Source organism: Syngnathus typhle, linkage group LG15 (genome assembly GCF_033458585.1).
Source record: "Syngnathus typhle isolate RoL2023-S1 ecotype Sweden linkage group LG15, RoL_Styp_1.0, whole genome shotgun sequence".
NCBI classification, from domain to species: Eukaryota; Metazoa; Chordata; class Actinopteri; order Syngnathiformes; family Syngnathidae; genus Syngnathus; species Syngnathus typhle.
Genome location: NC_083752.1, coordinates 6,195,033 through 6,222,558, shown reverse-complemented (window position 1 = coordinate 6,222,558; position 27,526 = coordinate 6,195,033). Strand labels below are relative to the sequence as shown.

The 27,526-nt window shown below is 42.6% G+C and overlaps 5 protein-coding genes and 2 long non-coding RNA genes across 12 annotated transcripts; 4 read left to right on the top strand and 3 right to left on the bottom strand.

Annotated features, from left to right (window-relative positions):
- The first annotated feature begins 753 nt into the window (after window positions 1-753).
- On the top strand, window positions 754-2,923 carry LOC133167837 (cytokine receptor common subunit gamma-like). Its single transcript, XM_061298841.1, has 8 exons — window positions 754-915; window positions 1,063-1,153; window positions 1,294-1,463; window positions 1,553-1,686; window positions 1,780-1,942; window positions 2,023-2,125; window positions 2,280-2,340; window positions 2,446-2,923. Exons 1-8 carry the CDS (start codon window positions 852-854, stop codon window positions 2,542-2,544), a joined length of 885 nt encoding a protein of 294 aa, XP_061154825.1. The 5' UTR covers window positions 754-851; the 3' UTR covers window positions 2,545-2,923.
- Window positions 2,924-3,096: 173 nt separating this feature from the next.
- snx12 (sorting nexin 12) lies at window positions 3,097-6,610 on the top strand. 3 transcript variants are annotated; one of them, XM_061298844.1, is made up of 5 exons: window positions 3,097-3,468; window positions 4,219-4,314; window positions 4,393-4,517; window positions 4,702-4,792; window positions 6,006-6,610. In XM_061298844.1, the coding sequence occupies exons 1-5, from the start codon at window positions 3,304-3,306 to the stop codon at window positions 6,090-6,092; spliced, it is 564 nt and encodes a 187-aa protein (XP_061154828.1). In that variant the 5' UTR covers window positions 3,097-3,303; the 3' UTR covers window positions 6,093-6,610. The 3 variants fall into 3 exon arrangements, with proteins under 3 accessions (XP_061154828.1, XP_061154831.1, XP_061154830.1); XM_061298847.1 differs by lacking the exon at window positions 6,006-6,610 and adding an exon at window positions 5,158-5,999; XM_061298846.1 differs by lacking the exon at window positions 6,006-6,610 and having other exon boundaries at window positions 3,098-3,468; window positions 4,702-5,106.
- A 2,434-nt stretch (window positions 6,611-9,044) lies between these two features.
- On the top strand, window positions 9,045-19,449 carry slc7a3a (solute carrier family 7 member 3a). 4 transcript variants are annotated; one of them, XM_061298830.1, is made up of 12 exons: window positions 9,057-9,200; window positions 9,863-9,968; window positions 13,333-13,854; window positions 13,925-14,086; window positions 14,296-14,470; window positions 14,548-14,663; window positions 14,744-15,106; window positions 15,194-15,296; window positions 15,383-15,600; window positions 15,683-15,849; window positions 16,228-16,336; window positions 16,419-19,449. In XM_061298830.1, exons 3-12 carry the CDS (start codon window positions 13,488-13,490, stop codon window positions 16,568-16,570), a joined length of 1,932 nt encoding a protein of 643 aa, XP_061154814.1. In that variant the 5' UTR covers window positions 9,057-9,200; window positions 9,863-9,968; window positions 13,333-13,487; the 3' UTR covers window positions 16,571-19,449. The 4 variants fall into 4 exon arrangements, with proteins under 4 accessions (XP_061154815.1, XP_061154814.1, XP_061154816.1 ...); XM_061298831.1 differs by lacking the exon at window positions 9,863-9,968 and having other exon boundaries at window positions 9,045-9,200; XM_061298832.1 differs by lacking the exon at window positions 9,057-9,200 and having other exon boundaries at window positions 9,605-9,968.
- Window positions 19,450-20,360: 911 nt separating this feature from the next.
- LOC133167843 (uncharacterized) lies at window positions 20,361-21,662 on the bottom strand. Its single transcript, XR_009718114.1, has 2 exons — window positions 21,121-21,662; window positions 20,361-21,038 (listed from the first exon to the last, which is right to left on the bottom strand). It is a non-coding gene; the product is annotated as an uncharacterized LOC133167843 (long non-coding RNA).
- Window positions 21,663-21,976: 314 nt separating this feature from the next.
- LOC133167838 (ras-related protein Rab-39B-like) lies at window positions 21,977-24,997 on the bottom strand. Its single transcript, XM_061298842.1, has 4 exons — window positions 24,672-24,997; window positions 23,991-24,212; window positions 23,464-23,734; window positions 21,977-23,379 (listed from the first exon to the last, which is right to left on the bottom strand). Exons 2-4 carry the CDS (start codon window positions 24,203-24,205, stop codon window positions 23,224-23,226), a joined length of 642 nt encoding a protein of 213 aa, XP_061154826.1. The 5' UTR covers window positions 24,206-24,212; window positions 24,672-24,997; the 3' UTR covers window positions 21,977-23,223.
- Window positions 24,998-25,679: 682 nt separating this feature from the next.
- On the top strand, window positions 25,680-27,526 carry rab38c (RAB38c, member of RAS oncogene family). The gene is made up of 4 exons (XM_061298843.1): window positions 25,680-25,872; window positions 26,666-26,796; window positions 26,909-27,046; window positions 27,165-27,526. Exons 1-4 carry the CDS (start codon window positions 25,680-25,682, stop codon window positions 27,321-27,323), a joined length of 621 nt encoding a protein of 206 aa, XP_061154827.1. The 3' UTR covers window positions 27,324-27,526.
- LOC133167842 (uncharacterized) lies at window positions 25,743-27,251 on the bottom strand. The gene is made up of 3 exons (XR_009718113.1): window positions 27,110-27,251; window positions 26,884-27,000; window positions 25,743-25,883 (listed from the first exon to the last, which is right to left on the bottom strand). It is a non-coding gene; the product is annotated as an uncharacterized LOC133167842 (long non-coding RNA).

Here is a 27,526-nt window from a genome sequence, read left to right as displayed (position 1 = left end):
TTTGGAACCAATTATCCGCGATCAACGAGGGATTACTGTATATAAATACAATAAATGGACAATTTTAATCAAAATACGTTTAGGGACAGATAAAACTATCTCTGATTAAGATTTGCTGTTGACCAGTGCAAAATGTCATGTATGTACTTAATAAAACCTGCTCAGACAAAAATGACAGGCGCCAGTGCATCTTTAAGTTAATGCAAAATGCAATTAATAAAATAATAAACAAATATTAGTCTAATGAAACTGATGTGTATGATATGACCATATATGATTAAAGCTATGAATCTATTATTTGCTGTGAAGACATTAGATGCTGAACACAATGAATGGTATGGCAAGATCAATCTTTTTCGAAATTGGCTTAGATTCTTTTTTAGTAATACGTGTTTTATATCCACTTCACTCACATTTGGGTGTACGTTAAAATCCTCAATGTTGCTTCCACAAAAGCAAAAGCTGCAGTTGCACACATGATGGAAAGTGCTACTAGACATGATGCCCCCAATCAGACTTCCTCATGCCGTCAGAACTTCAGAAAACAAACAAAAAGAGCAAAACCTGCATGCAAATATGGGTTTATTCTTAAATATTTGAATACTAAATCCACTGTGTCTCTATTGGCAAGGATAATATTTACAATCCTAATATTGTTGAGCCAATAATGTTGAGTAATTATGATTTTGTGATCTTTCATAAGGTGCTCATGTAGTCGATAACTCGGCAGTTTCCGCTGACAGGAAGCATAAACCAAAGTCTAGGGGCAGGAAAACCCCAAATGTGACACATTGCTCTCAGATGTAATCAATGAGCCGCATCTGAAAGCATCCACGCTCTTAAGCGCCACGATGTTACATAAATTATTGTTACTTCTCGTTCTGGTAGGTCCCGGCTTTGCCGAAGAACCCCCAGGTAAGAACATTTGATGTTCTATTTAATGTAGGCTAGTTTGACTTAGTCTGCAGTTTGTTTGTACTCTTTGCAATTTTCCTGAGGGGACTCACAGAAACCATAAGGTTTTACCACACTTGCTTTTCCTGTGTTTGTCTTGTCTCGCAGATGTCGACTGTGTTGTTTTGCATTTGGAGTCTGTGAAATGTACCTGGAACAAACATGGCAACCCTAAAGTCAATTACACCTTCCGCAGCTGGTTAGTTCAAATGAAACGCTCTGACTTGAGATGAATTTCTCTTCCTTTTAATCAAGCGGGTGCCAGATAAATACGTGCTTAGTTTTCAATGACAATCTGTAAAATAATTAAGACAGCAACTTTTGATTTTTCTTACACAGGTTTCATGATGAAGCAGTCAGAGAATGTGAGAAGTACATAACAAACAACAGTCTAAAAATTGGCTGCATTCAGCCGTATGGTTACATAGCCAACAGGTTTTTCACTTTCTACATGCAACTGGTGCATGGCAACGACACTTATCCGAAGAGCGATTATCTTAAAAGCAAAGGTACTGGAATCGTTGCACATTTTAGGGGAACATTTGTCCTTCTTTTTTTTTTCCACCCAAAATAATAAATCATTTTGACTTGCCCGCAGTGAAGTTAAATCCGCCAACCAACCTGACTGTTCAGAATGGATCCGACTGGAATCTGTGGTTCTATTGGAATCAGACGTTTCCATCATGTGTGGAAAATGAGGTTCGCTATAGGATCAATTACGAGGAGTGGGTTGTAAGTTACCTGACGTCATCAGAGTCCGTCTTGGTACATTTTCTTTGAGATCTGCACTAGCGTTCCATTTGAAATACTTTATGCATTTTGCAGCCAGATAGAGTCAATCTAGGGAAGCAAAATTATTGCATCAACTTGCCCTCCAGTCGATCCCAGTATGAGCTTCAGGTGAGAAGCAAATTGCATGAAGGATGCGGAGCTTCTGGCTGGAGCGACTGGAGTGATTCTGTGATGTGGGGATCAAACAATGGCACAGGTAATAATAATAGTCCCTGAACAATTTCAGGGGGCATTCGAATAATCTAATTTACCAACCTTTCTTTCTTCTTGTCCCAGAAAGTGACCAAGGTGACGGTTCCATGTTTGTCTGGATAATTGTGTACATTCTGGCTCCCGTTATTCTCATCCTGATGGCCGTCCTGTTACTGCGTCATGAGAGGTGAGTCAGACCACGTCTGTGCGCTCCTGTCTGACGACAAGGTTCTGTCTAACAAAAGTAATGGTACAGACTATGGTGCAACAAGCACAATTCTATAAAAACAAAGAATATTTGTAATCTGTTGTTGATGTGATGATTTCCAAAATTATCTTAGGTTCAGAATCATCTTCATTCATGTAGTACCCAAGCCATCCCTGATTCCTCAAGACATTGAGGTAAGGAGCGACCAGTTTCCCAGTTTAAATTTAAATCTATTATTCTATGAAATACTATAAGCAAAGTTTATTGAAAATATTGTTAAACATTTGTTTTTTCTAAAGCCTTGGCCTCAAATCTCCAAAGGCCTTAAAGAAGGCTTCAAGGCAAACTACCACGAGCAACCCTGTCCAGTTCGAGAGTACCATCAGGTCCCCCAGTGACCGGTCTGACAGCCCGAGATCCAACAGGTCCACCTCTAGTCCCTCTTTGACACAATCCAAACGGGCAAACGGGAAACTTCCGGTTGCTCGTCCACATCCACTTTCTCCACCTTGTCTTGTTATTCTGGAGTTAAGTTTCTTTTACCACCTTATTGGTTTAGGGTTTCACCACGACCTTTTGGTCAAAACAATTCAACAAATTATTAAATTCAGATTAGGAGAAAACTAAAGTGAAATAGCGCTTGCTAAATCGGTCACTAAATGTTCTTATCTGCTGTTATTTTGCTTAGTAACTTGATTGCAAATGGATAACCTCACCTTGGAGTTGACTTCCCCTTTAATGTACATTTATCTGGAATAAAAACAAGTTTTTCTGAAAGTTTTGCCCTTTTGATCGTTTTGTACAATCTTGCATTTTAACTTGCATGCAACAGAAGTCCTATCCAATGTTTTATCTCTGTCGCAGTGAACGCTCGGTACGGGAAGTCCAGGCCCAGTCCAGTTGTCCTCAATTGGTGGTGTCCAACAGAGCAGGGAATTAAGGCAACATACATATCTTCCTGTTTCTAGAAGGGTGGGGCGCAGGGTGGCTGTCCCCAGCTAAAGGAGACGCTCATCGGCTAGTTCCTTAGCTGAACCCGTCAACCACCGCATTTAATGAATGTATCTACGTGATATTTGCACATTTGCGCATCCACTCTTCAGTTTGACCCCTTTTATTTTTTTGCAATTGCACAACAACAACTGCAGCCCGACAACATGTCAGAGGCTTCGGTTGCTGACACTCGCCGGCTAAATTCCAAGCCCCAGGAGCTCACGGACGCATATGGTCCACCCAGCAATTTTCTGGAAATAGACGTTTATGATCCACAGATCGTCGGAGTCGGGCGGCATCGGTACACAACCTATACAGTTCGGACGCGGGTATGTGTTTGGTGTGACTGTCGAAAAAGCTTTTAGCCAGCATGTTAACGTGGTTCGACTCGAAGCAATCGGGCTGTGACGCCCGGATTGGTGCCTCCTCTTGGCTACAGCGGAACTCGAGTGCCGGAGATTGTTTGAGGCCTAGTATGTGGTTGAGCCGGAGGACTGCGTCGCCGCTTGGCGTGTATTAAATATACTTAAAACTACACAGGGTAAAACAACTTTGTTCACTAATGCCACATCGAGGGAACTGTTGAAGCAGCATTTAATTTTATTGAACATAATTTGAACGGCACGAAAATGCGTCTTGTAGCGAAAACTGCTAGGCTATGCTAACCGTAAACAGCTAACACTCTGATATTGTGGTCATTTTAAGTTATTCCCGTGCACTTTTACTTGTAGGTTATCCAATTAACACTGATCTTATATATTCCAAATACATTGCATCCGTTTTGCAACAAATGTTAAAGTTGAGCTTGTAGCGATTGATAAGTTTAGCTGGTTGACGTGAACAGCGATACAACTTGATTAATAGCGATAGATCTTTATTTATTCAAGTATTTTATACACAGTGCAGTTATTTATTATTCGTTTCTGTTGAGTACGGCCTCCTCCAAGTGGACTCTCAACATCAGCCAAATTTCAATGGATAGGAAGCAATTTTTGCTGCCCTTGCATTGTAGAATATTTACTAGGTCACATGTCGTCTGTGCAAGTCATTGACTGATGTGTCCTTCATCCTTTACGCAGACCAACCTTCCCATTTTCAAACTTAAGGATTCTTGTGTAACCAGACGATACAGTGACTTTGAGTGGTTAAAGAATGAGCTGGAGCGAGATAGCAAGGTGAGTGAGGCTAATGAGCTCTATTAAGCGTTGGTTGCAGATTATATTTTTAATTGATCTGTATTCATTTTTCATCAGATTGTAGTATCACATCTCCCGGGTAAAGCCCTGAAGAGACAGTTGCCGTTCCGCAACGACGAAGGGCTTTTTGAGGAGTCGTTCATTGAGGAGCGGCGAGTGGGTTTGGAGCAATTCATCAACAGGTCAATAAATGAGTTCTAATAAATGCTCACAGTAATATCTTGAAATGAAAAGGCTCCGAAAGCCTCATTGTGTCCAATATTTTAAATTTGCACAACCATATCACAAATGTCGAAATGTGTGCTACTGTAATAGGTTATGCAATATTGAAAGTGAAGCATGCTGTGTGTGTGTGTGTTTCTCTAGAATTGCAGGTCACCCTTTGGCCCAGAATGAGCGCTGTCTGCACATGTTCTTGCAAGAGGCCGAGATTGACCGGAACTACATTCCCGGAAAAGTACGACACTAGGCTTACCGAGGGGTCGGGGGCTGTTGGGTGGTGGGGCTTTAATTAATCTCCTCTGGGATGTAGAATGGACTTTTCTCTCTCTCATTATCAAGTCAAAACACTATTTCAGAGCATGTTCTTCCGCCGTGCATCTTTGTGACTCGTCTCTTGCGTGCGCTTTTGTTTTACAACTACAAGCTGACAGTAGTTTTTCATTGGGCAGTGAAATACAAACTACAACACGCTACGTGTGCTATTTTCGCCCGTGAGTGTCATAAAATCATGATTGTAATATAATGTGAATAAAATAGATTAATGTCAAAGTGTCTCATGCAATTTCTGATGCTGTTTTGTGTTTTTTTGTTTTGTCTTAGGTATGAGTGAAGTAAGTTTACTTTATTTACAATTCTCAATTCAGTTGCATGAGCTTTTTTTAACTATTGCTAAGGAGCATAATTGTACATCCCTCATTAACGGAAAACTCTCCTAACCAAGTTTGTCAAAATTAACTGCACTAATATAAGCAGGTGCATGCTAAACCTGCATGCTTCGATTATTTTTGTGTTGCAATCATGCTGATGAATAATTTCTGTTGTGGTTGGCTAAATGCTGCATTTTCATATTAATGAGTAAAGCCTTCATTTTCTTGTCTGTACCGTGGACAAGAAAATGACTGTTTTGACTTTTTTGTGATGCCACGACACTAAGCTACCCGTGAGGGACCATGTAATCTCACATTTTAGTATAATACGAGCCATACAAGTAATAATTTCACCAAGCAGATCAAAGACAAAAATATTATGACAAAAATTCAGTAAGTCAACCTCACCTGCTTGGAAGTCAGTCAGCACATTGGAAGGGTCAACATTCCCTCTTATTCACAACTAAGTTTTCGCCATCTTCTGGGAATTTGCGCAATCCTTTCCTTCTGATGTGTCCACTTTGGCCAGCTGGGGGCAGTATGAGAGAGACGTATACTGTTAAGTGAGATGTCTCAACTCCTCTCAGCTCATCAATACAGCACTAATATCAGCAATTCCACACAGAGGATAAAGAATACACGACTGCACCTTTGTTCTCTTTTAAACACTTATTTCCGGACAGTACAAACAATGTTCTCTTTATATTTGGCCACTTGACCCGCAGTGTCAACCCAGACGAAAGCACTTCTCGTGTTTGACTTTGTGGTTTGTTTTGTTTTCTCTCTCCACTATCCAAACAGACGCCTGTACCTTCTCCATTTATTTCTACAGCTTGTCAGTTTCAAGCCGGTGGAGGAAACTACCCAAATATTGCTCCCATTGTGTAAATCGTTTGTTGTCTCTCTCTGTAATTCCTCTTATGTACATTACTTGGTGAATGACAATGTTTAATTTTTTTTCCCTGATGAGTATTTACGGCCACAAAATGATTCAGACAAGCGTTCAACTTGTGTGCTTCGTATTTGCTTTTTGGTCGCTAGTAAGATAACCTCCCAAAGTGAAGCAAGATGTAGCATCACAAAGAAAACGCTGACTTCTGTGTGCGCTTTTAGTCGGGGTCACTCACAGTGATGTCATCGCGCCTAAATTGTCACACTACCAGTTTATGCAAATCATAAGTTAAGCAAGCAGATACGAGCACTGTGAGGTTCATCATACGCATTTGAATCGTTTAAAATAGTCATCAGATCTCAAGTAAGATGTCTCGGCTTATTTTCTTTTTTCCCCTCAATTCCATAAAGATGATTTTGAAGTGTATGTTATCATTCCAGTTCTACAATGAGTACTGAGGAATTCCTCTTGTTATTTTTCCGTCCGACTATTAAATTTCCTGCTGCCTGCTGTGTTACGTCTACAAATCCTTTCAGTCTAGGGAGGGGGAAAAAAAACTCAGTGAACGGCGCAAAGTTCCATTTTGAGTTGAAAACGTGTCGTGGGAGCCGCGTGATGAGAGGCTTCACGCTGGCGGATGACCTACTTCTATCAATGTGAATCGCTGAAACGGATCGTCGACACGCAAAATGGGATTGGGAGACTATTAATCACATGTATTATCATACATAGTCCGTTAGAAATAAAACTAGATAGTGACAGAATGTGATCAACAGGATTCAACCCTCAAAAACTCAACTACAACATCAATTAGAATTTAGCCAAAGTTAATTGCAGCTTGCACCATAACTCAAAAGTTGACAAGGCTCGCAAAATCTCTACCCTGTAAGATGAATGGAAACAGCGACACAAAATTGTGGTCTGTTAGTATCAGGCTGTGAAAAATATACAGTAAGTTAATTAAAAAAAAAAGTAGACTTAAACAATCGTCCGTCTGGACGCTGGATAATACACAAAATCAACCTCAGCAAGCTACAGTTTTCGCTGACAACAAAAAATACACTAAGGTCCTTACACAACTTCGGTTTACTAACTTTTACAGAAAGTCGTTGCGTCATTTTTTTTTTGCGCAAGCTCAAAGTCTCAAAACAAAACATCTCACTTTTATGTTTTGGCCAATCAAAAGAATAAAGTGTGTGTGGCAAGCAGGAAGTGTGACAATAAGTACAAGCTCGAGCTTTAGTTGATGTACAACACTGAGCCTTTTTGTTTCACTACACACGAATCCCAAAGCCCTTTTTCCTGTTGTTGCTCTCCTCGCAGTAGGGGATTAAGCGGCAAAGGGGGCATTCTGGCTGGCCGCAGGTGGATTAAAGTCGTCCCAGAAATAGTGATCTTGTGATGTAGATCTTGACATGACTATAATTGGACACAATGGACTATAGGAATTCTAAACATTACAGGCAAATCTGGCTTCACATGAGTCATGATTCTGTAACTTGGTTCCAATTGTTTACATTGCACATGCATTGAATTGTCTTTGATTTCATTGTATCCTCTCCATTCAGACCAGAGAGGAATTGTTTTTAACTCACCAATAATAATCATACATATGTCGGAACGCAGTCTGTCTTATTTACAACAATTATATTAACCGTCTGTTTGAGAGTTGATAGAAGAGTCAATATAGTCATCCAAAGAATAATCTCAACACACTTGTGTATAAACCGGAAAGATTTTGAAAAATATTATTGCGATTTACTATGCCAATATTTGTCAAGGTCCTCTTTTCTTCTGTGACTTTTTGAAAATGTTGATTTAATTCCAAATTCTTGCTCTTCTTCAGCATTTCCCTTGAAAGGTTCTACATAAAAATGTCTTGAAAGTCTCGAGTAATGATAGTGGGCCGACCTTCCCCGTCAAATTAGGACAGTAACCTGCAACACAAAGCAGCTTTGATGTCCTGAGAAATGAAAGCGGACATGCATGATGGGCACAGCGGTCCAAGGCACAGATTAGGTCGTGTTTGGTTAGCGCTCTGCAATGACGTCCGTGTTTGTAGAGACACCTATTGCGGGTTTAGCTTGATAAAGTGGAAATAAATCGAAAGAGCAGCGAGGCCGGCCGGGCAAGGACAAAATGGGCGTTGCTCAAACCACGGTGTGGGGGGAGAACATTTCGATTTAGGAACCCGTTGGATGTCAAGTTAGCTCGTCCTGAAAGTCGATTAAATTAGCCTTGCAGATGGTGCGAAGCAAACTAAAACAAAAGTGGAGGCCTCACTGCCAAATGACCCCAGTATTGCTAACACATGGGTGTGTACACCGTTGACTTTCGCAATAACACAGCGACAATTGTCACAACTTTCTCTTTTGATTGCAAGGTCGGATTGTTTCCTTCATCTCGTTGTCTTCCATTCATGCCACAAGGGAAACTGCAGTCTCGATTGATTTTCATGACTATTTTAATCCAAAATACATGTCCCTTTTAATAGAATTGACTGCTGATGATTTACAAAAATAGTTCAACACAAGGCTGCATAGTGGACTCACTCAGAAAAGCATCAGACAACACTTTCTGATGAACGTTGCAGCTCGAGTTCTGACCAGAATAAGATCAGAGCATATTCGTCCAATCCTAAGAGTTTTATACTGGCTCCCAGTCAGCTGTAGAATAGATTGTAAGATTTTGCTACTGAGTGGTTTAGATCCTAAATTGGGTAGAGCCCAGAGTTCCAAGCCGCATTTAGTTCTTATGATGCAATTATGCGAAGCAAATTGAGTTCGCTTGTTAATGAAATGTATGATACAAATAAAGCTGCCTTGCCTTTCTTAGAAGTTAGCAGCTCTGTTTCTTTTTTAGAGTATTTTCAGGCTTTGAATATGTTTAGGCTTCGGACAATGAATGGGAAGGGCCATCCCGTGTGACGTCACTTTGTTTACACACGTACACGCACACACACATACACGCACGCCCTCCGCCCACTTTCAAGCAGATCAAAAGCACGTTCCCGGAGCTACGGAGCGAGATAATTCATCAGCAAGCAAGCAAGACGCTCTGCTTTTTGTCAGCTTCTCTGGACTTTGATCCAAGCGGTGTTCACGGTAATAAACTTTATTACTTTTCAAAAACGTGACTTCGACATTGTGGAAGCTCTCTACTTATTTTGGCGGTCACCCAAGTCGACTGATGCAATCCTTCCATTCGCTTTTCTCCATAAATGGCGCCCCTAATTGTTAGAAAAGGTTATTGCGATAGTTATTTAAATACAACAATAAGAATTAACGTTGCCCACAGTTTTAGTAAGCGTGACGGCGTTCGCCTCGCTGCTTTATTTTACATTTTAAGCGGGTAATCGGGTGACGTCAGACCCTTTGAAAGAGTTCCAAATAACGCTGTTTTTTATATATTTATATATATATTGGAAGAATGTGTGTGTTTGTATGTTTAGACGCACGATTCAATTTACATACGCTATTTTAGTCTTGTGTTTCATTCATTGTTATGGTACGACAGGCACGATTACTAGTAAGGCGTGGAATTACGGTGATGCTCTTCACGGACCTCCCTTTACTATATGATCTTACAGTTCTATCAGAAGATTGGCCAACTAAATAGCGCTGTATCGTGAATAAGACTAGCGTAGCATCCTGTTATCTATAGCAACATTCCATATTCATGAAACAATAATACATTTAAAAAATGTTAGATTTCGGGCCGTTTTCTGAATTCAACTTTTGCAAATTACGACGTTTTATGGAAACAGTGAAAGCAACATTCAGAACCGGAGTCGGACGAAGCCACGTAGCCTAGCAGCTGCTGTTTTGTCGGTGACAGACGCTCCTAACTACCCCCACGGCGCGTCAAATAGCGTAAGTAAAGCTGATCCCTTCTTTTTACGATCAAGCAAACTAGATCGACATATATCTTAAAAATTTGGTTGCCTTAAAAGTGAGTCATCCTTCCCTTGAATGTTGCCATGATGTTCTAGGGTAGTTACCACGCGTGTGTTGCATCAGCCTGCGCTCAACCACAATGTACTCAAATAACTAGCACGGAAATAAAGAGTAAAATAGATCAGAATTAATATTTGATTGTCATTAACCATTTCCAGCGCTCAGTAAGGTGTCTTGATATGGTGGTATGGAGGTTGTGGAACGTGCCCTCGTTGATAACTGATAATTACACAGAAAATTACACGGACGCTATAATTTGAGCCTATAAATGTATCAATCAACATTAATGCATTTAGTGATTTGATGTATATTATTTTGTATGATTGTAATTTACAATTAAGCCAGGAGGTTTTATGCCCATGAAATTGTGATGCAACGCCCTAGGTGGGCTCTCTAGACGCATTTCAAAGCTTTATGACAAAGTTCAAAGTCGGAACGGTTTGTTAATTTGAATGTTTTCAAAAAATATTATTGTGGTGACTAGCAGGTTTATACTCGCACCGTATGATTGGTTGAAGATGAAGTTGTACAGGAACCGCCTTGCAGGTTTTGCAACAGGAAGAATGCACACCACACCTTCTAAATGCCCTGAAAATATTTTTTTCATGATCAACCAGCTGCCATTTTACATTCTACATTTAAAGACCATTCTAAGGTCATCTCTCAAACATTGTCGATGACTCACGCTGGCTTGATGAAGTCAGTTAATGGTTAGTACAGTTAAGCTGTTGTAGTAGTTGTAGTATTGGGCACATAAGATTGTGTTGCGGCTTTGTTTTTAAAGATTTGGACAATTTTAAATTAAACAATAGCTTTAAATGACTACTCTATTGTTAAAATAGTGGTCAATTAATTGATTGATTCAACACCTCAACTCTTGGTTATTATAGTACGACAAAAAGAGCTAAGTAATGGATTTTGTCTACTTTAAAGTCTACTTCACTGGATTATTAACAGATTTTGATAGTCAAAATGGAGACGATGTTTTCAAACAACGATTGGATACGGTTTCTTGGAGAGGTGAATTTTTTTTCAGCTCGTTTATTTTTTTTTCCTGGATCATTGCGCGTGGGAAAATGAGCAGATTCCCGCTTGTCACATTCCATCTCCCTGCGAGTTCACTATTTACTTTTTTTTTTTTGGCAGCCGTTCTTGCTTCCAGCCAGGTGACTTAAAGGGTCGCCCGGTTCAAGCTCGGGGGTCGAGTGGTCCGCACGTACACAAGTTCAAAAGGCGAGCGCCCCCTTATGCAAACACGTCAGATCCTTTACGATAAGCTGTAGCGTTCCTTACACATACAAACATACATTGTGGCTCAAAGGGTGGGCTGGGAGCGTGTGTGTGTTTGCATAACCAGCCGTGTTCTAATACCCCTTCCAGGGTTATGCAAGGTCACGTTAGTGCTTTTCAATGGCTATTTAGTCTTGCAAGCTACTGAACACAGTGTTCTTTTAGCGCTAGTCTTTGGATTAGACGAATGCCGTAGTAATTAAAAAAAGAAAGTTTGGAAACATCTATCGTTAATGATTGGATAACTTTCTTTTTCGACAATCGACTTTAATTGCGCTAAACCTCTCATTTTACAATAGAAAACCAAATCTGAATAGGAAAAATTACTGAATTTTGTAGCGGTTATGTTGCCGGTTTGCTAATGCAGACATAGATGTGTACGTGTGTTGTGGAATGTGACGACAAGACAAGCAAGACGCATGATATTTACAATGCGAGTTGTGTACAGGTTAATTCGGTTAAGTTGTTTGTAGCTTTTCTACCTAATCCTCTTAGAGTCCACGGCAGCTGTTGCCACATTGTAAAAATGTCGTATTTTTTGTGTGGATGAAAGTTTTGATTCTTCAGTAATGCTTTTAATAGCACGAGGAAAATCACACTCGGCTGCAGGAAGGGAGTTTGTCCATTTCTGCGTCGTAAAAAGCCGCACCTTGGCACAACCTGTGGCAGATTCAAAGCACATGCCCTCCATTTTGTGTTAAAATAGAATTTCGCGTGATCATTCCTGCAGAATACTACACTACTTTTACGACAACTACTTTGGCTAGCCTTAATTCTAAGGTGTGACTGCATATTTTTGTTCGTTATTGTTTTAGTCAAACTACTTGACGCTGGGGCAGTTTGCAAAATTTTACAAATGTAGTCCTGCAACCATCTGCTGAATGAGGAAGTGTAGCAACCATACCTGTTTTAGAATCGCACTTCTAATTGTGTACTAAAAACTAAATTGGGAGCAAATAATCAATTATTAAATTGTCAAGATTGTTTAACTTTTTCATATAAATTATCTACTATTTTGACAATCGATTAGCCGCTATTTAAATGGATTGATTTTGTCACCTCTATTGCATTTTCTTTTTCAATGAATCTCCCTCAAAGGACGTCTCTCCAAACTTGCTCTTTTCCTAATTTGCATGAAGGGGGACAAAAATAGAGAAGGCAACGCCTCAAATTACACACGCCGCTGCAAGCCTGCGTTGACGTACACAGCCGGAACATTCCAGCGCGGTCATTACCTTGCAGTCCGCTCGTTGCACACATGTGGGCCGTGCCCCCGCGTCAGTCCACGTCAGAGCCGTGTTGGTACATCAGGTGATGGCCGAACCCCCTATTGTAAACAGAAAGGCGCATGGTTGCGTGTTATCGCCAACTGTTTTTGTTTGACTTTTATGCAGGTGTCCCTTACGCTCTCTTGATTGTAGTTAAACAGCACAAGAGATAAAACGTGACCTGGTTAGCCAAAACCTGTTCTAGGGGTCCGTGCGATGGAACCTAATATGTTTCAAAAGGCGAGTTATTTGTTTTTTCATCCGGCTTCTCTCCGGGCTGCTACTTTGTCTCATCCAGCTGCTGTTTTCTTCTCCACTGTTGATATTAGCCCGCAGATATTAGACCATGTGTTTCCCGACCGAGTTCTGCGAATCTCAAGCTTACTGAGATAACAAAAGCAGCGTGCATGGGTTTATACTTTCCCAGTTGACTGTTCAGTAAACATTTGAAAGCTCTCCTTAAATGCTGACAAATAAAAAAAAAAATTAAAAAAAATTGGTCACTCCTGAATCAAGGTATCAGTGCGATTTGTGTGAAACCAGTCCAGTAGCTAGTGAGAGAGCATTTGTCGTTGGTAAAGTACAAGAAACCGAGTGCATGTCGCCGCGGCAACAGCTTTCGGCCGGAATGGAAAGGCTGCAATAATATGTACCCCCTGCTGCCAAACGCTGAGAAACTTTGGCAGTTCCTGAATAGTGAACTTGTTTTCTTCTCCTCACAGGCTGCCAAATACTGCGCCCTCCCTTATTGTCAAACACGCCCACGCCGACGGACCAATCATCAACAGATCTGCCATCTGCGTAAAGTTTCTCCAGTTCCACGCCTCGAGTCAATCGAAGTCAAGTCAAATAGCACCCACGCGTTTTTACAGCAAAAATGGCGAACAAGCTGTCCCAATTTGGCAACAAGTTGCTGCGTCGCCGCGTGCTGGACTTAACCAGCGAGGAGACCCGCTTCGCCCGCTGCCTGTCCACCCTGGACCTCATCGCCTTGGGGGTGGGCTCCACCCTGGGCGCCGGCGTTTACGTGCTAGCCGGCGAGGTGGCCCGTGAGAAGGCCGGGCCCGCCATCGTCCTCTGCTTCCTCATAGCCGCGCTGTCTTCAATGTTGGCGGGCCTGTGCTACGCTGAGTTCGGAGCTCGCGTCCCCAAGACGGGCTCTGCGTACCTCTACAGCTACGTGACGGTGGGGGAGATTTGGGCCTTCATCACCGGCTGGAATCTCATACTTTCCTACGTGATTGGTGAGTCCAACGCAAATACAAATTGAGAACACTCCCGACCGACTAACCTTTCCTTCACAATTTGTCGCAGGTACGGCGAGCGTGGCTCGTGCGTGGAGCTCCACTTTCGACAACCTAGTGGAGCAAAAGATCTCGGACTTCTTCAAGGCCGCCATGACAATGAAGGTGCCCGGCCAAGTGTTGGCTGAGTACCCTGACCTGTTTGCGCTCATCTTGGTGCTCCTGCTCACTGGTGAGTCAGCTTTGTTTGACAAATACGAATGATCTGTGCCATTGGACAAATAAAAACTATTGTTGCACCTAGTGTGGGATGTCAAAGTAGTGAGGACATGGGCAGAATGTTGTCACTTCTTGGTGGTTTGATGACATTCACACACTTGGGCCCACTCACTGCGAATGATCTTCTCGGTGTGAACGCTCTCGCCTGCTCTGTGCCCGCAGGCCTGCTGGCCTTTGGTGCGAGCGAGTCGGCGCTGGTCAACAAGATTTTCACCGGCATCAACCTGGTGGTGCTGGGCTTCGTCATTATCTCGGGCTTCGTAAAGGGCGACGCGGCCAACTGGAACCTCACGCTGGAGAACTACACTACGTTCAGGAACGAAAGCAACAACAGCGAGTAAGTAGTGCGCGCTCTGAAATTGTGTGTCCTCAACTTTGTGTATTCAACTGTGCTTTCCTCTGAATATCATCTAGTGTCGAGAAAGAATTCGGGACTGGCGGTTTTGCTCCATTCGGCCTTGCCGGCGTTCTCTCCGGTGCCGCTACCTGCTTCTACGCTTTTGTCGGCTTTGACTGCATCGCCACCACAAGTACGTCGGACTTCCTCAAATAGTGGCTAGCTTGGGACAGCTTGTCAGTTCTCACTATTCTCTGCGTTTGTCTTACGCAGGCGAGGAGGCCAAGAACCCCATGCGTGATATCCCCATCGGCATCGTGGCCTCGCTGCTCATTTGCTTCGTCGCCTACTTCGGCGTGTCGGCCGCTCTCACCTTGATGATGCCCTACTACGAGCTGAACACCCAGAGCCCTCTGCCCGAGGCCTTCACCTACGTGGACTGGGCCCCGGCCCGCTACATCGTGGCCGTGGGCTCGCTGTGCGCTCTGTCCACCAGCCTGCTGGGCTCCATGTTCCCCATGCCCCGCGTCATCTACGCCATGGCGGAGGACGGGCTGTTGTTCCGCACGCTGTCCAGGATAAATGCTCGCACCAAAACGCCCGTGCTGGCCACCATCGTTTCTGGCATTGTCGCCGGTAAACCGCCTCGCTCCAAAAAGCGTATTTCCTTTTTTACGGAGCTACTATTGCCTTAGCTGATCAGTCTGGTGTTTCTCTCCACAGCTCTGATGGCCTTCCTGTTTGACCTTGCCGCTCTGGTCGACCTCATGTCCATCGGAACGTTGTTGGCGTATTCGCTGGTGGCTATTTGTGTTCTCATTCTCAGGTAGGGAACCCAGTCCAACATTTTTCAACTGAATCGTCGCTTTTGGTCCCCCCATGCTTTGCTCGAAATAATTGGTCTTCCTTCAGGTACCAGCCAGGCACATTGCGGTCATCCAGCCAGACAGAGAAGCTGATGGAAGGCGGGAAAGGGACCGTGAGCGGCGTGGACAGCGGCGACGAGTACACTGAGAGTGAGGAGAAGCCCTTAAGCCAAGCTTTTACCTACAAGATGCTGCTCAGCCCTGGCTCAAAGAACCCTACGATGATCTCGGGCAAAATCGTCTATGTGACCACCGCCGTCATCTGTGAGTACACAACGGCGCACTATGCAAGAACGCCAACGGCTTATTTAGTATCTTAACGGTGCCACTGTGTGTGGGCGCGCAGCCGTCTTCATCACCATCCTGTGCATCATCCTGGCCAACTTTCTATCGGAGCTGCTGGCCGGCAACGGCGTTGTGGTGGCGTTTTGTGTCATTTTGACTCTGCTGTGCATCGGCTGCCTTATCATCATCTGCAGGCAGCCCGAGAGCAAAGAAGCTCTGACTTTCAAGGTAAAAAAGCCCGCTGCTAATCTCACAAAAACAGTCTTTCCCGCTTGTTTTTGTCCTACACCTCATTGAGCAACACAGACAAATTGAGTCACCGCAACAAGGCGTCACATGACTTGTATACACATCCACATGATGAGCCACTATTTTCCAAAACAGTCCTTTTGGGTCAGGAAATTTTCCGTCCAAAATAATCGGGCACACAAGTATTCTGTTACTCCTTGGGCTTTAGGGCTGAGCAATTAATCAAATTTAGATCAACACTGCAATGCAGGTAGAAATAATGAAATAGATCATGAGTAATTAACTGAAAAGCGACTATGCCTATTTTTAATTCCACATTGTAACACTTCCACATAATAATGTTATTTTTGGTTTAAGGTTCCTCTCCTCCCTTGGTTGCCCCTGTTCAGCGTTTTCGTCAACATCTACCTCATGATGCAGCTGGACAAGGCCACGTGGTGGCGCTTCACCGTCTGGATGGTCATTGGTACGTTTGAAGAGACAGGGTTGGCGCAAAACAGCTCGGGTCAACCGCGAGACTTCCTAACACCTGCTCTCCTTGCCTCCAGGTTTCGCCATCTACTTCTTCTACGGCATACCCAACAGCAGCGCAAACCGCCCATCGCCTCGCAAATACGAGCCGGAGCTGGAGTCCAAGAGCCCCATTTACATGGGAGCCCCCATCGATAGCGACGTGGAGGGGGCCAACAGCCCCTTATAGCCAGCCGCACATGCGGTCCTGGAGATCGGAGGGAGTTGCGCTTTGCCAGCGTGCACGTGGACTTTGGAACGTTGCCCGAAAGGGAGGCGAGTCTTTTGCCTCTCGTCACACAAGATGCCAATAATAACGCGATGTTTCGGACACTGTGACCAGACGCCTGTTCATTTTTATTTTTTTCCCATCGCTTTTCTACATTCACGCAAGATCCTCGTCCTCCCTCATCTCCATTAGTGGAGATGATGATTAGCGCTTGTGACGCTACGCTGGCAAATGTCAACTCCTTGTCCGCGTACACTAGATTGCACCAGCCTGTTGCTTTGTGTCTGCTGTGTGTGTGTGTGTCTGTGTATGTATGTATAAACAGGGTAGTTCCGAAACTAAACAGGCTTAACGTCCTGTTTGGGACCTAAATGCTGAAAGGTCAATAATGGAACACTATCCATGTTGATGCTAGCTACATGACACCTCAAAGTTTTTCCTATTTACTTTGGAAGAGTTGACTTTTCCGCAAATTTTTTACACACTTATGCGCACCATCAATTGACAAATTGTTACTAGCAAACTTGTTACTAGCAAACTTGAAACTCGTACCCTGCAAAGTTGTGACTCCGGTCGGCTTTTCAAGTTCCAGTGTCAAATATTGTACATTTGTTACCGACAACAAAACAGAACGGCTAAAGTTGTCACGTCGCTTGACTCGCTCTAACTTAAAAAGTCAAGTGAGCTGCTGAGAACGTTGGAACTTTTTGTTGTCTATTCGTGTGCGGTGGAACTTACAGCAAATTAATCGAACTTCTCATTGACATTCAGTGGACAGTGGACCCTTCATAATTGTGACCTAGGCTGACTTTGTAGTACTAATATGAAAAAAAAAAATTGACAACAAAACTTGAACTTCTTGTTAACGTGTTGAGTGTGCAGTGGAACCTCTTAAGTTGTGATGACACTTTAGGCTTTTCCAAAATCTAATGAATGACAACTTAGCCAATGGCATGGCAATATTTCTCACTGACTTTAAACTTTAGATAATGGTTCACATCTACTTTTACTTGTTCTCGCCACATGATACATTTTTAACTCCTACGGTCAATGTTTTAACTTGCTAAAATTTCATACACACGGTGAAATAAAAGTAAAATTCACCCTAAGACGTCTGACTTGAAATTTAATGTTTTGTTTTGTTGTTTGTTGTTTGAGTACAGCACTGGAAAACGAATCGATTTTTTTTAATTAATTGTGGTTTTTACCCTTTTCAAAGCCAAAGAAAAATCAGAACTGCATTTAAAGCTGAAGTCTCAGTTGGCTTTGGAGGTTCCACTCCATTTGTTGTTGTTGTTTTTTTAACAGCCTTTATCCACACCAATGAAGTCATTGCAGATGTGAGGGGCACTTGGTGAAGTCATTGACTAATCAATCGAGTATGTAGGAATTTTGTCAAGATAGCGCTTCGTGGCTTTATATCGTGGCAGATGTATTGTCATTTGCGGTTTAGTTTCGATTGAAACTTTGTCAAGATGTAGTCTTCTGTGTCTTTAGTAGAGCTCCTTATTTAAATGTGTACATCAGTCATGTTTGGGATGAGTGGATTGAAATGCTTTATCTCAGTTAACTTAAATACTGATCAAGTTTTACACTGGGGTGGGCAACCTGTGTACATAATGTAATTTATCGCATCCCATGCATTAGTAAAGCAAAGCAAGATCGTTGAAATGAAATGGACACATTAATATTAAGAAAGAGAAAGTCATTGTACAAGAAAGTTTGGAGTCTCACAAGGCCAATACCTTAGGGAGTATTTTTAAGTCACGTAAGACAATACTGTGACATAGCATTTATTCTAAAAAAGACAAATGGCTTTGATATGTTATCCAATTTTGAGGATAACTTTATTTTTATAATATTACAACAATGTTAAATTATTTTCCCAACTTGACCTCATGGTTGTAATTATTTTTTTTCCCCCCTGGACGCCACCATGACTTGTAAAGTTTGACTTTTTTTTTTCTCTCTAAAGAATAGAGTAACTTTTTGACTTAGCACTTTTGATGAATTTATTCTTGTAAGATTCCAACTTTTTCTGGTACTGGAGTTTTCCTGTTAAAATGCTTGACTATTCTCGTAAAATTATGCCCTTTTCCCTTGTAACACTACTTTTTTTTTTTTTTAATTGATTTTCTTTTCGTAAATTTTATTAATTTTATGTGATTGTCTCATTATATTTTCTGAATGTAGGCCTTTGTAAGTAAAACGGCCCGCTAGAAAAAGGTTTGCCCACCCTTGTGTGTGTTTTTTGTATGACTTCATTATTGTTTTGCCATTGAAGTAATCAGCCTTTCTGACCAAAATGAACTACTACTGTCATATTTTGAAAAAGAATATCGACCTCTTAAAAGTTTGTCTATAATGTCATGTGATTCTAAAAATGTCCCCCAGCATAATTAATGTGCTTTACTGTGTATAGTACATACAGTATTTGTGTATATTTGTGAAATGCTGTCAATTAGAACCCCAATCCACCCACCCACCATGATCAATGCTTCTGAATAATTGTGGGGGGACAAAAGTATTTTTCATGGTTTGTTTGACTTAAGTAAGAAGTGCCTCAAAATAATCATCTGTTGGATGAAAAGCACCAAGGCTGGTAGGGATTTTCTTTTAAGAAGAAATATCAAAATCACATGAGGCATATCCGTCTGCTCATCATAACGTTACATCCAGCCCTAGTGCCTTTCAAATCAATTTGTCTTTAATCGATTTTTTTATCTTAACAACAATGGTCTGCTTCATTTTGTGTCTTGTTTCCAGAATGTACATATAGCTGTCATGTATAAATAAACCAGGCTGTAGTTTTTTTTTTAATAAAAAAGAAAAATCCTTTTTTCATGCTGTTTGTGTAAAGCGGGGAATACATATCGGATAATAAACTTAATTAAGGGGACCGACCAACTGCACTCTCATATAAAGTATCTCATAAAAGTTGAAGGCTTTCTTGAAAACCAAACAAAAAATTGTTTTTCAAAGATTGATGGTCCCCAACCTTTGGTGCGCCACGGACTGGGTTACGTGTCAGAAATATTTTCGCGGACCGGCCTTTCTATAAATAAATCATACATTTCTATAATATATTTATAATAAATACGATAAAATGATACGACTGGCATAAAAACAAGTATAAACGACATGAAAATAAAACTCACCATTCCGTTGAATTAGTGCAGTGCTTCTCAAATAGTGGGGCGCGCCCCCCTTGGGGGGCGCGGTGCTATTCCTGGGGGGGCGCGTGTGACCCTGGGGAACAGGCTTTTTTTTTGGCAGTACTAGAATAAAGTGTAATTGCGCGTTTACTACAGCAGGGGGCAGTGGCGCTCTCATTGTTACTTCTGTCACGTTTGCGACAGTGCAACATTTTACGACTTACAAGACAAGTTAGGATAGTCACGGTGGGGAGGGGGGGCGCGAATAGTTTTCTTCTTGCTGGGGGGGGCGTAACAGAAAATAATTGAGAAGCACTGGGTTAAATAAAGGTTAACCTAAAAAAAAAAAAAAAAAAAAAAAGTGAACCCTGAACTTTGAACCCGCGGTGACCCCGCGGTGACCCCGTGGTGACCCCGTGGTGACCCCTGGGTGACCTTTGAACCCTGAACTTTCAACTCTAGTTAAAAATCGAAAATGTGCACATGACCCCGTGAACTTTGAACCGACCTTTGACCCCTGGGTGAACTTTGAACCGTAAACTTTGACCTTTGACCCCTAGCTAATTACGTTTTTTTTTGTTTTTTTTAAACCGGCATAGCAGAACGATCCATGGTCTTCAGATGCCGCGCTGTCGCCATCTCCTGGTCAGTTAGTGAAATGCTTTTGCTGATGTTTTTTTTTCTCTCAATTAAAACAAATCAATTAGCCAGTTGGTTTTCTTTATTTAATATCTATTATCAGACAAAACCAAATTGTGAATCAGTCACCTAGGCTATAGCAGAACAAACAATCCATGGTCTTCAGATGCCACGCTGTCGCCATCTCCTGGTCAGCTAGTGAAATGCTTTTGCTGTTTTTTTTTCCTCTCAATTAAAACAAATCAATCAGCCAGTTGGTTTTCTTTATTTAATCTCTGATATCAGACAAAACCAAATTGTGAATCAGTAGTGGGAGCACTGAGCTTGTTTCTCAGAAACGAGCCAGCGTTATCGGAGACAATGACACCCCAAGTGGTTATGGTTTGTCTTTAAATACAGGATGCTTGGTCGTGTCAGAGCCACCTGTGGCGGCGATAAATCCATATTTGCAGTAGGACTCTTTCGTCGAAGTCGTAGCCTCTTCTTCTTCCGTCTCCTCATTGGGCTTTTTCTCCAAACATCTCTATTTCTTGATCATATTTGTTTGCTTCGCGGGCTCGACTGAGGTGACGTCACGTGACCGAGACGAGCGTCTTGACTTGAGTCAGAGTCAGAGTCAGCTTTATTGTCAATTCCTTCATGCCAAGACACACAAAGAAATCGAAATTACGTTTCCTCCATCCCACGGTGACGAGACACAGTACACGAGTAACATACAAGTAAACAATGGGGGAGAGAGTTCAGGACGCCAAAAGCCTGAAGATCACAAACTTCGCCAGAGGCGAGCAGTGCTTGCATCCCACCACAGAGTCCCGGCACCATTCGTCACGGATGTAGACACGCAGTCCACCTCCTCGCGATGTTCCCCCTCGTACAATGGCCCGGTCCGCCCGATAGCACGCTAGCCGCTCCAGATGCACAGCAGTTACGCACTGTCCGTTTCATAGATCTCAGCAGGCATGTTGATGCCCAGCGATCGAACGTTCGCCCGAAGAAAGGAAGGCACGGCCGGTCGAGCTGGGTTGGCCGCCAGCCTGGCCCGGACGCCCCCGCTCTCGCTTCAGGACGGAGCAGACCGAGCGCCTTTAATGTCCCTGCTTCAAAGTCCAGATCGCCACAAAACTCGCTTCCGCCGATGTCGAGCTGAGTGTCAAGAGACACAATTGCACCGACGGATGGAATTGGGAGAGAATCGCCACATTTTTTACATTTTTCAAAATAAATTTTTACTCATTTTTGCTAGCTCGACTGGAGAAACATGTCACGTGATCGGGATGAGCGTCTTGACCGGAATTAATTGATCGTTGATACAAAAATAAAATAAAAAATCTGTGCAGCTTGGCGGCCCGGTCCGCGGACTGGGGGTTGGGGACCCCTGCTCTAAATCTCGTTTGTATTTGTCACCTAATTTCAGTATTTGTCCGACAAACACGTCAAAAAATTTGAATATGTAAAGATACGTAAATAGAAAAACAAATAGCCAGTATTTGCATAGAAAATTACGTGTTTTGTGAACTTGCATGAGTGCTCCCTCTATTGGCCGCCACCTCCAATGACATTCAAACCCTTTTGGATAGTTCCACTTATTTATTATAGATGACGTGCACGAAGCCACCGTTCAAATGAATCATGTTACACATTTGTTACTTATCGTGGATATAATAAGTCTACTCACGCCTGCTCAAATATACAGAAAAAAAGTTCTCTGCCAATAATATGACCTATAACCTTTATGACTCCATTTTATTCAAGAGGGGAAGTCAAAAATAAATAATGACGTGGTTTTAGAAATGTCCATACCCTCTTGTAAGTGGGAATGTGGCTGCGTTTGGAATTAATTAGTCACAATCAAACCAAATCCAGCACACAGGTGCCCACTATTTAACATATGTCTGAGAGACCCAAGATAAAGTTCAGCTCTTCTAATGCGCTTTTAAGGGGTGTGTAGACTTTCTATACCCACTGTACATGAATAATAAAACACAGATGGACACAAGCTTCGTTCCTCTAAAAGGCACTCAAAATAGACTCACCTCAGCAATTAGATTGAAAACCACTGAGTGAAAGTGGATGCATTTATGACCACCCATACAAAGCCAAAAAGATGTATTAAGGAGCATTTGGGAGTATTGGGCAACATGAAAAATAATGACTTGACAAGATCCTCAACAGCACAATATGAAGTTCAAATCGTGACAAATAAAAACCAAATCAATTTTTCTTTTCCCTCTATCTACAAAGAATTGGCTATTTCTCTCTGCTGTAATGTTAAATATTACAAGATGAAGTATTGTAAAACAGTCAAATGTTTAGCCTTTAAATCATCCATTTATTGTACGCATTAAGCAATCCCCCCAACAATTCTCTATTCATTAGGTTTTAAATTGTCTGATTGATCAGTTATCTGAATTTCATTCTGCCAAATAACAGAAATGGCATTCATATCATTTGGGCTCTAATATTTATTGTTGCGATGGGCAGTGATCGAAAGTGGTATATACATGATGTCGTTTTGTGTATTTGTGTCTCCACTTTGGGGTGAAGAGTCTGTCTAATTTCTATTGGTTGTGTCAGTAGTCATCACTAACTGCCTAAGTGTAAATGTGCATGTCAAACATGGTGAACAACACGAGGGGGGCTTCTTGTGCTTTTCATTGAGAGAACAAAGTGTGTTTTGCACCGAGCAAGTAGTCGACACATGACAAGTTAAAGCGTGCTACTGCAACATGGAAATCATTTCAGAAAGAGTGGGGCCCCGCCATGTAGTCACAGACAAAGGGAAGGCCCATCTCCCAAAGATGGAGTCCAAAAGAAATGAGCTCAGCAGAGACACTGGCGACCTGCCTTGGTGACCTCCTCTGAGGAGTGTACCGTGTTGGGGACCAGTCCGCTCTTGACGCCCTCCCAGCCGTCTTGGATCTTGATATCGCCGCCACGCACTAGCTCGAAGATCTGCCTCGTCAGATCCATGAATGCCTTCAGGAGACAAAAACGTTTGTAGACAGAATGGAGCCACTGAGAACTAGAGAGGGCAAACGCCACGTAAAAAGATGAACAAACCGTCTCCACGTTGATGGCGTCACGTGCCGACGTCTCCACGTAGTTCATCCCGAAGGCCGCCGCCAGCTTCTCGGCCTCTTGCCGGCTCACCTGACGCTGGGGCTCGAGGTCGCACTTGTGACCCACCAGAAGGAAGACAATGCTATGCGGCTGGACGTGACTCTGCGCTTCCTCCAGCCAGCTGTGCACGTTCTGGAATGAGCGGCGGTTGGTGATGTCGAAGAGCAGGAGCCCGCCCACTGAGTTGCGGTAGTATGCTCTGGTGATGGACCTGGAGGAGGTAATAATCAGTATCCTATCCTGACAAAATTATGCTACAACAGAGTAAATAGTCGTATGAAAAGTAAGCAAAAGTGGACTTGGAAACGAACCCTGTCGGACTCAAATTCATTTATTGCCAAGTACTGACTTACATAAAAGTGCTCTGGTACCTTGACTTACAAGTTTAACTTCTAATGGTTTAGTTCTTGAAATACCATTAAATGTTGTTTTTACTGTATATCTTTATCAAGTATAGCTAAGGTTACCTGAACCTCTCCTGGCCCGCAGTGTCCCAAATTTGGAGCTTGACCCTCTTGCCTGGCTCAATCTCTAGCAGGCGCGAGAAGAAGTCCACACCCACAGTTGGGTCCGACACATGGGCAAAGTGGCCCTCTGTGAACCTGCGGATCAAACACGACTTGCCCACCGTGGAGTCGCCGATCACGATCAGACGGAACTGGTAAAGCCAAATTGTGTCCATGTCAAGTCTGTCAGGAAAGCACAACCCAGTCACGATTCAGCCACTGTGAACTGACACTGGGCTAACTTTACTGTTGTCATTTTTATTTTTAAATACAAAAATTAATAGAGAAAAGGCTTGTAATAAGCGACTTAAGTAGAATAAATTTTACCGTAATTTGTTAGGTAATTGGTGAGGCAAAATATATTTAATTGCAATTCATTTATCTCAAGAAGTTAAGTAAATATTTTAGTAGAAAAAACTCCATTTGTCAGGTAAATGGTTTTTCCTCATTTGCACAGGGCTTGTTTTTAAATACTGCATTTGGGTCCGCATCAGGTGTTTTGCTGGCCATGTGTGGCCCGCGAGCCTCAGATTCCACACCCCGAGCTGTCGCAGGCCTTTACCTTCACAATCCCCGTTAGCATCCAGCTACTGCACTAACATACAACAGCAATCCAATCAATGAGAGTATCCACTGACTTACCTTGAAGCCGAGAGGTCAATATGCGTAAAAGCCAAGCCCCATTTCGACGATGATGCTTTCAAAAACAAGCCCAAAGGGAGGAGAGGAGGTGGGGGAAAACACTTTGTTTACCAGCTGTGCATCGCGATGATTCACGTTTTTTTTAAAAAAAAATAAAATGGATCAGACAATAGAGTCTTAAGCACAAAGACTGTCCGGCGAGTATTTGCGTTGTTTTTTGGGATGAAACGACGGCGACGAGGACAAACACGACGGCATCACACACTCACATACACCAGCATCCGCTCGCCCTCATCAGCACCGTTTACATTTGCATTTACCGTAAATGCACGCATTTCGACGAAGCCCAAATCGGCGGAAGTGACGCATTCGCTGTCGTCGAATATTTCCAATTTTTTCTTTATGACCACAGGCATTTTACTCACATTTGATCCCATTTAGGTTTTTGCTACAACAGCCACCATTTTGTGTCACTTGATGAAGTACCTTTAATAATATGAAGAGCATTTACAACGCATAATTTATAGCTACAATAAGATGGATTGCAATTAAAAATTAAATACAAATAAATATAAATTATACACGCAAAATACATGAGAATAGATTATTAATTTATTGCTAAATTAATCACATGATTATTTAAATAGTTGATTCATAATTCCACTTAATTTCCACACATTTTATATACATATATTTTTTTGTTTAATTTTAAATTGAACATTTAAATAAAAAGTCAAAATATGAACGTTTCCAATGTTCAAAATCCCACGCCTCAGTCAAGCACTTGAATGCAGCGGGAGTCGCTCCCAGGCAAGAGTCGCATGGGAGTGGGAGGTCCACAGAGGACCACGGAGGTCAAAATTCCTCATGCTCCTCTCCAGTAAGTGGTGGGAATCTACACGTTTGGCCTAAATGACCACAAAACGTTTTGGTTTTGTAGCCTTTCCTAGTAAGCTGAATAGTTTTTAGAGAACTTTTTAGGGAGTTTTCTCTGGGGGGGGGGGAGCCATGCAGCGTGAGCTCCTATTCAAGGTGTTGGTGATCGGGGACCTGGGCGTGGGTAAAACATCCATCATCAAGCGCTACGTGCACCACATCTTCTCGCAACACTACCGCGCCACCATCGGCGTCGACTTCGCCCTTAAGGTGCTCCAGTGGGACCGGGATACCGTCGTCCGACTGCAGCTCTGGGACATTGCCGGTGAGGACCCACTAAAAATATATACACAAGCAAAGTTAAGTCCACTTTTCACAGAACTGTCTTTTAAATAGGGAAATAGCACCGTACTATTTGGTACATCATAAAAACATTATTTATTATTTGGTCTGCTTCTTCTGGTGTGTACACCTTGGCCAGGATTTATGGAGGCAATCTCCCAAGATATTCTCCCAAGTTATAGTGTGTGGCTAATAGAAATTTATCATTTAAACATTTTTTACATTTCTTTAAATAAATAAAAAAAAAAGGGCTGATTACTATAACGACATGAATTATATTACAATTGCCTAACTGCACGCTTTGCTATGTTGACCTATAAATAAAGTTGAGTTGAGTGTGAAACGCTGAACTGGTTTTAGCATGTTTTTCAATCACAAGGACATTGCTGACTAGAGCACACAAAATTGTGTTCATTTACTGTATTTTCTACAAATATTATGGCAATCCTATCTCCATGGAAACATCCAAGTAATGTACTAAAAGACCGTGTGTGTGTGTCTGTGTGTATCACGGCCCCTCTCTATGCCTGTCATTTGTTGCCTGCTTGTGGAATGTGGCCAGTGACTCCCATGCGGAAAACGACACTCACATGATGCCTGCCATGGAATCAAAACACGGAACTAACAAGCGTTTTTATTCTCTTTGTTGCCATCATAAAAACATAGCCAGGCTATGATTTAAGAAACAATTCACAGACATAGTTCAAATCTAACGCTAAGTAAACTGTTCTCGTCGGCTTGTCATTTTATCGCTGCATAGTCATGTTGTGTCGTAGGACAGGAGCGCTACGGCAACATGACACGCGTCTACTACCGAGAAGCGGTGGGAGCGCTGGTGGTCTTTGACAGCACGCGAGCGTCCACATTTGACGCCGTGCTCAAGTGGAAGGACGACCTGGACTCAAAGGTCAGTACCCCAATGTCAAAAGGAGTCAAATTTGACTGGAACAGCACGCCCAAAGCCATGAAAGTGACATGAGGATATATTTTGTACCTTCCAATCCTGTCTTTGTCCAAAGGTGAGGCTGAGCCACGGGAAGCCCGTTCCCGCCGTGCTCTTGGCCAATAAAGCTGACCAAGCGTCATGCCTGCAACCCCGACTGGACGCCTTCTGCAGAGACAACGGTTTTGTCGGCTGGTTCCAGACCTCGGCCAAGGTATGCGTGTTGTGACAAGAGTGTAGCCCAATTCTGTCCTAAAGTCAGTTGGCTCAAACTCACCTTTGACCTTAATGCAGACAGTGGAGAGATGGCTTGATGATTTGCCCTACTTTAGGAAAACAGCAACATCGAGGAGGCCGCTCACTGCCTGGTGGAGCACATCCTGGGCAACGAGGAGAGTCCCCCGACTGAGCGAGAGCCCGCCACGCTGCTCCTGTCGGGATACGCCAACGCCACCAAGGAGCACCTCAGCTGTTCGTCATGTCCCAAATGATGAGACACGTCCTGGCCAATCACAGACAAGCAGGAAGTGGATCAGGGACTATAGCAGTTCTAAAAAGAATCTATTCAGCATTTAACTGAATGTGAAAAATATGAAAGGTGTCTGCCTAAGTTGTAAATTATGTGAAAGTGTTGCTTTATAATGAGAGGAATTAATTATTAAACACATGTTCATGGCATGCTGATTTTGTTCAA

Coding starts and splice junctions, on each gene's coding strand:
- LOC133167837 (XM_061298841.1), top strand. CDS start 852: ATGTTACATAAATTATTGTTACTTCTCGTTCTGGTAGGTCCCGGCTTT. Junction 2,126..2,279: donor CTGTTACTGCGTCATGAGAG/GTGAGTCAGACC, acceptor AAATTATCTTAG/GTTCAGAATCATCTTCATTC. Junction 2,341..2,445: donor TGATTCCTCAAGACATTGAG/GTAAGGAGCGAC, acceptor TTTTTTCTAAAG/CCTTGGCCTCAAATCTCCAA.
- snx12 (XM_061298844.1), top strand. CDS start 3,304: ATGTCAGAGGCTTCGGTTGCTGACACTCGCCGGCTAAATTCCAAGCCC. Junction 3,469..4,218: donor CCTATACAGTTCGGACGCGG/GTATGTGTTTGG, acceptor TCCTTTACGCAG/ACCAACCTTCCCATTTTCAA. Junction 4,315..4,392: donor AGCTGGAGCGAGATAGCAAG/GTGAGTGAGGCT, acceptor ATTTTTCATCAG/ATTGTAGTATCACATCTCCC.
- slc7a3a (XM_061298831.1), top strand. CDS start 13,488: ATGGCGAACAAGCTGTCCCAATTTGGCAACAAGTTGCTGCGTCGCCGC. Junction 13,855..13,924: donor CATACTTTCCTACGTGATTG/GTGAGTCCAACG, acceptor AATTTGTCGCAG/GTACGGCGAGCGTGGCTCGT. Junction 15,601..15,682: donor TGTGACCACCGCCGTCATCT/GTGAGTACACAA, acceptor GTGGGCGCGCAG/CCGTCTTCATCACCATCCTG.
- LOC133167838 (XM_061298842.1), bottom strand. CDS start 24,205: ATGGACACAATTTGGCTTTACCAGTTCCGTCTGATCGTGATCGGCGAC. Junction 23,735..23,990: donor GCGGGCCAGGAGAGGTTCAG/GTAACCTTAGCT, acceptor TACCTCCTCCAG/GTCCATCACCAGAGCATACT. Junction 23,380..23,463: donor ACGCCATCAACGTGGAGACG/GTTTGTTCATCT, acceptor TGTCTCCTGAAG/GCATTCATGGATCTGACGAG.
- rab38c (XM_061298843.1), top strand. CDS start 25,680: ATGCAGCGTGAGCTCCTATTCAAGGTGTTGGTGATCGGGGACCTGGGC. Junction 25,873..26,665: donor GCAGCTCTGGGACATTGCCG/GTGAGGACCCAC, acceptor GTTGTGTCGTAG/GACAGGAGCGCTACGGCAAC. Junction 27,047..27,164: donor GGTTCCAGACCTCGGCCAAG/GTATGCGTGTTG, acceptor GCCCTACTTTAG/GAAAACAGCAACATCGAGGA.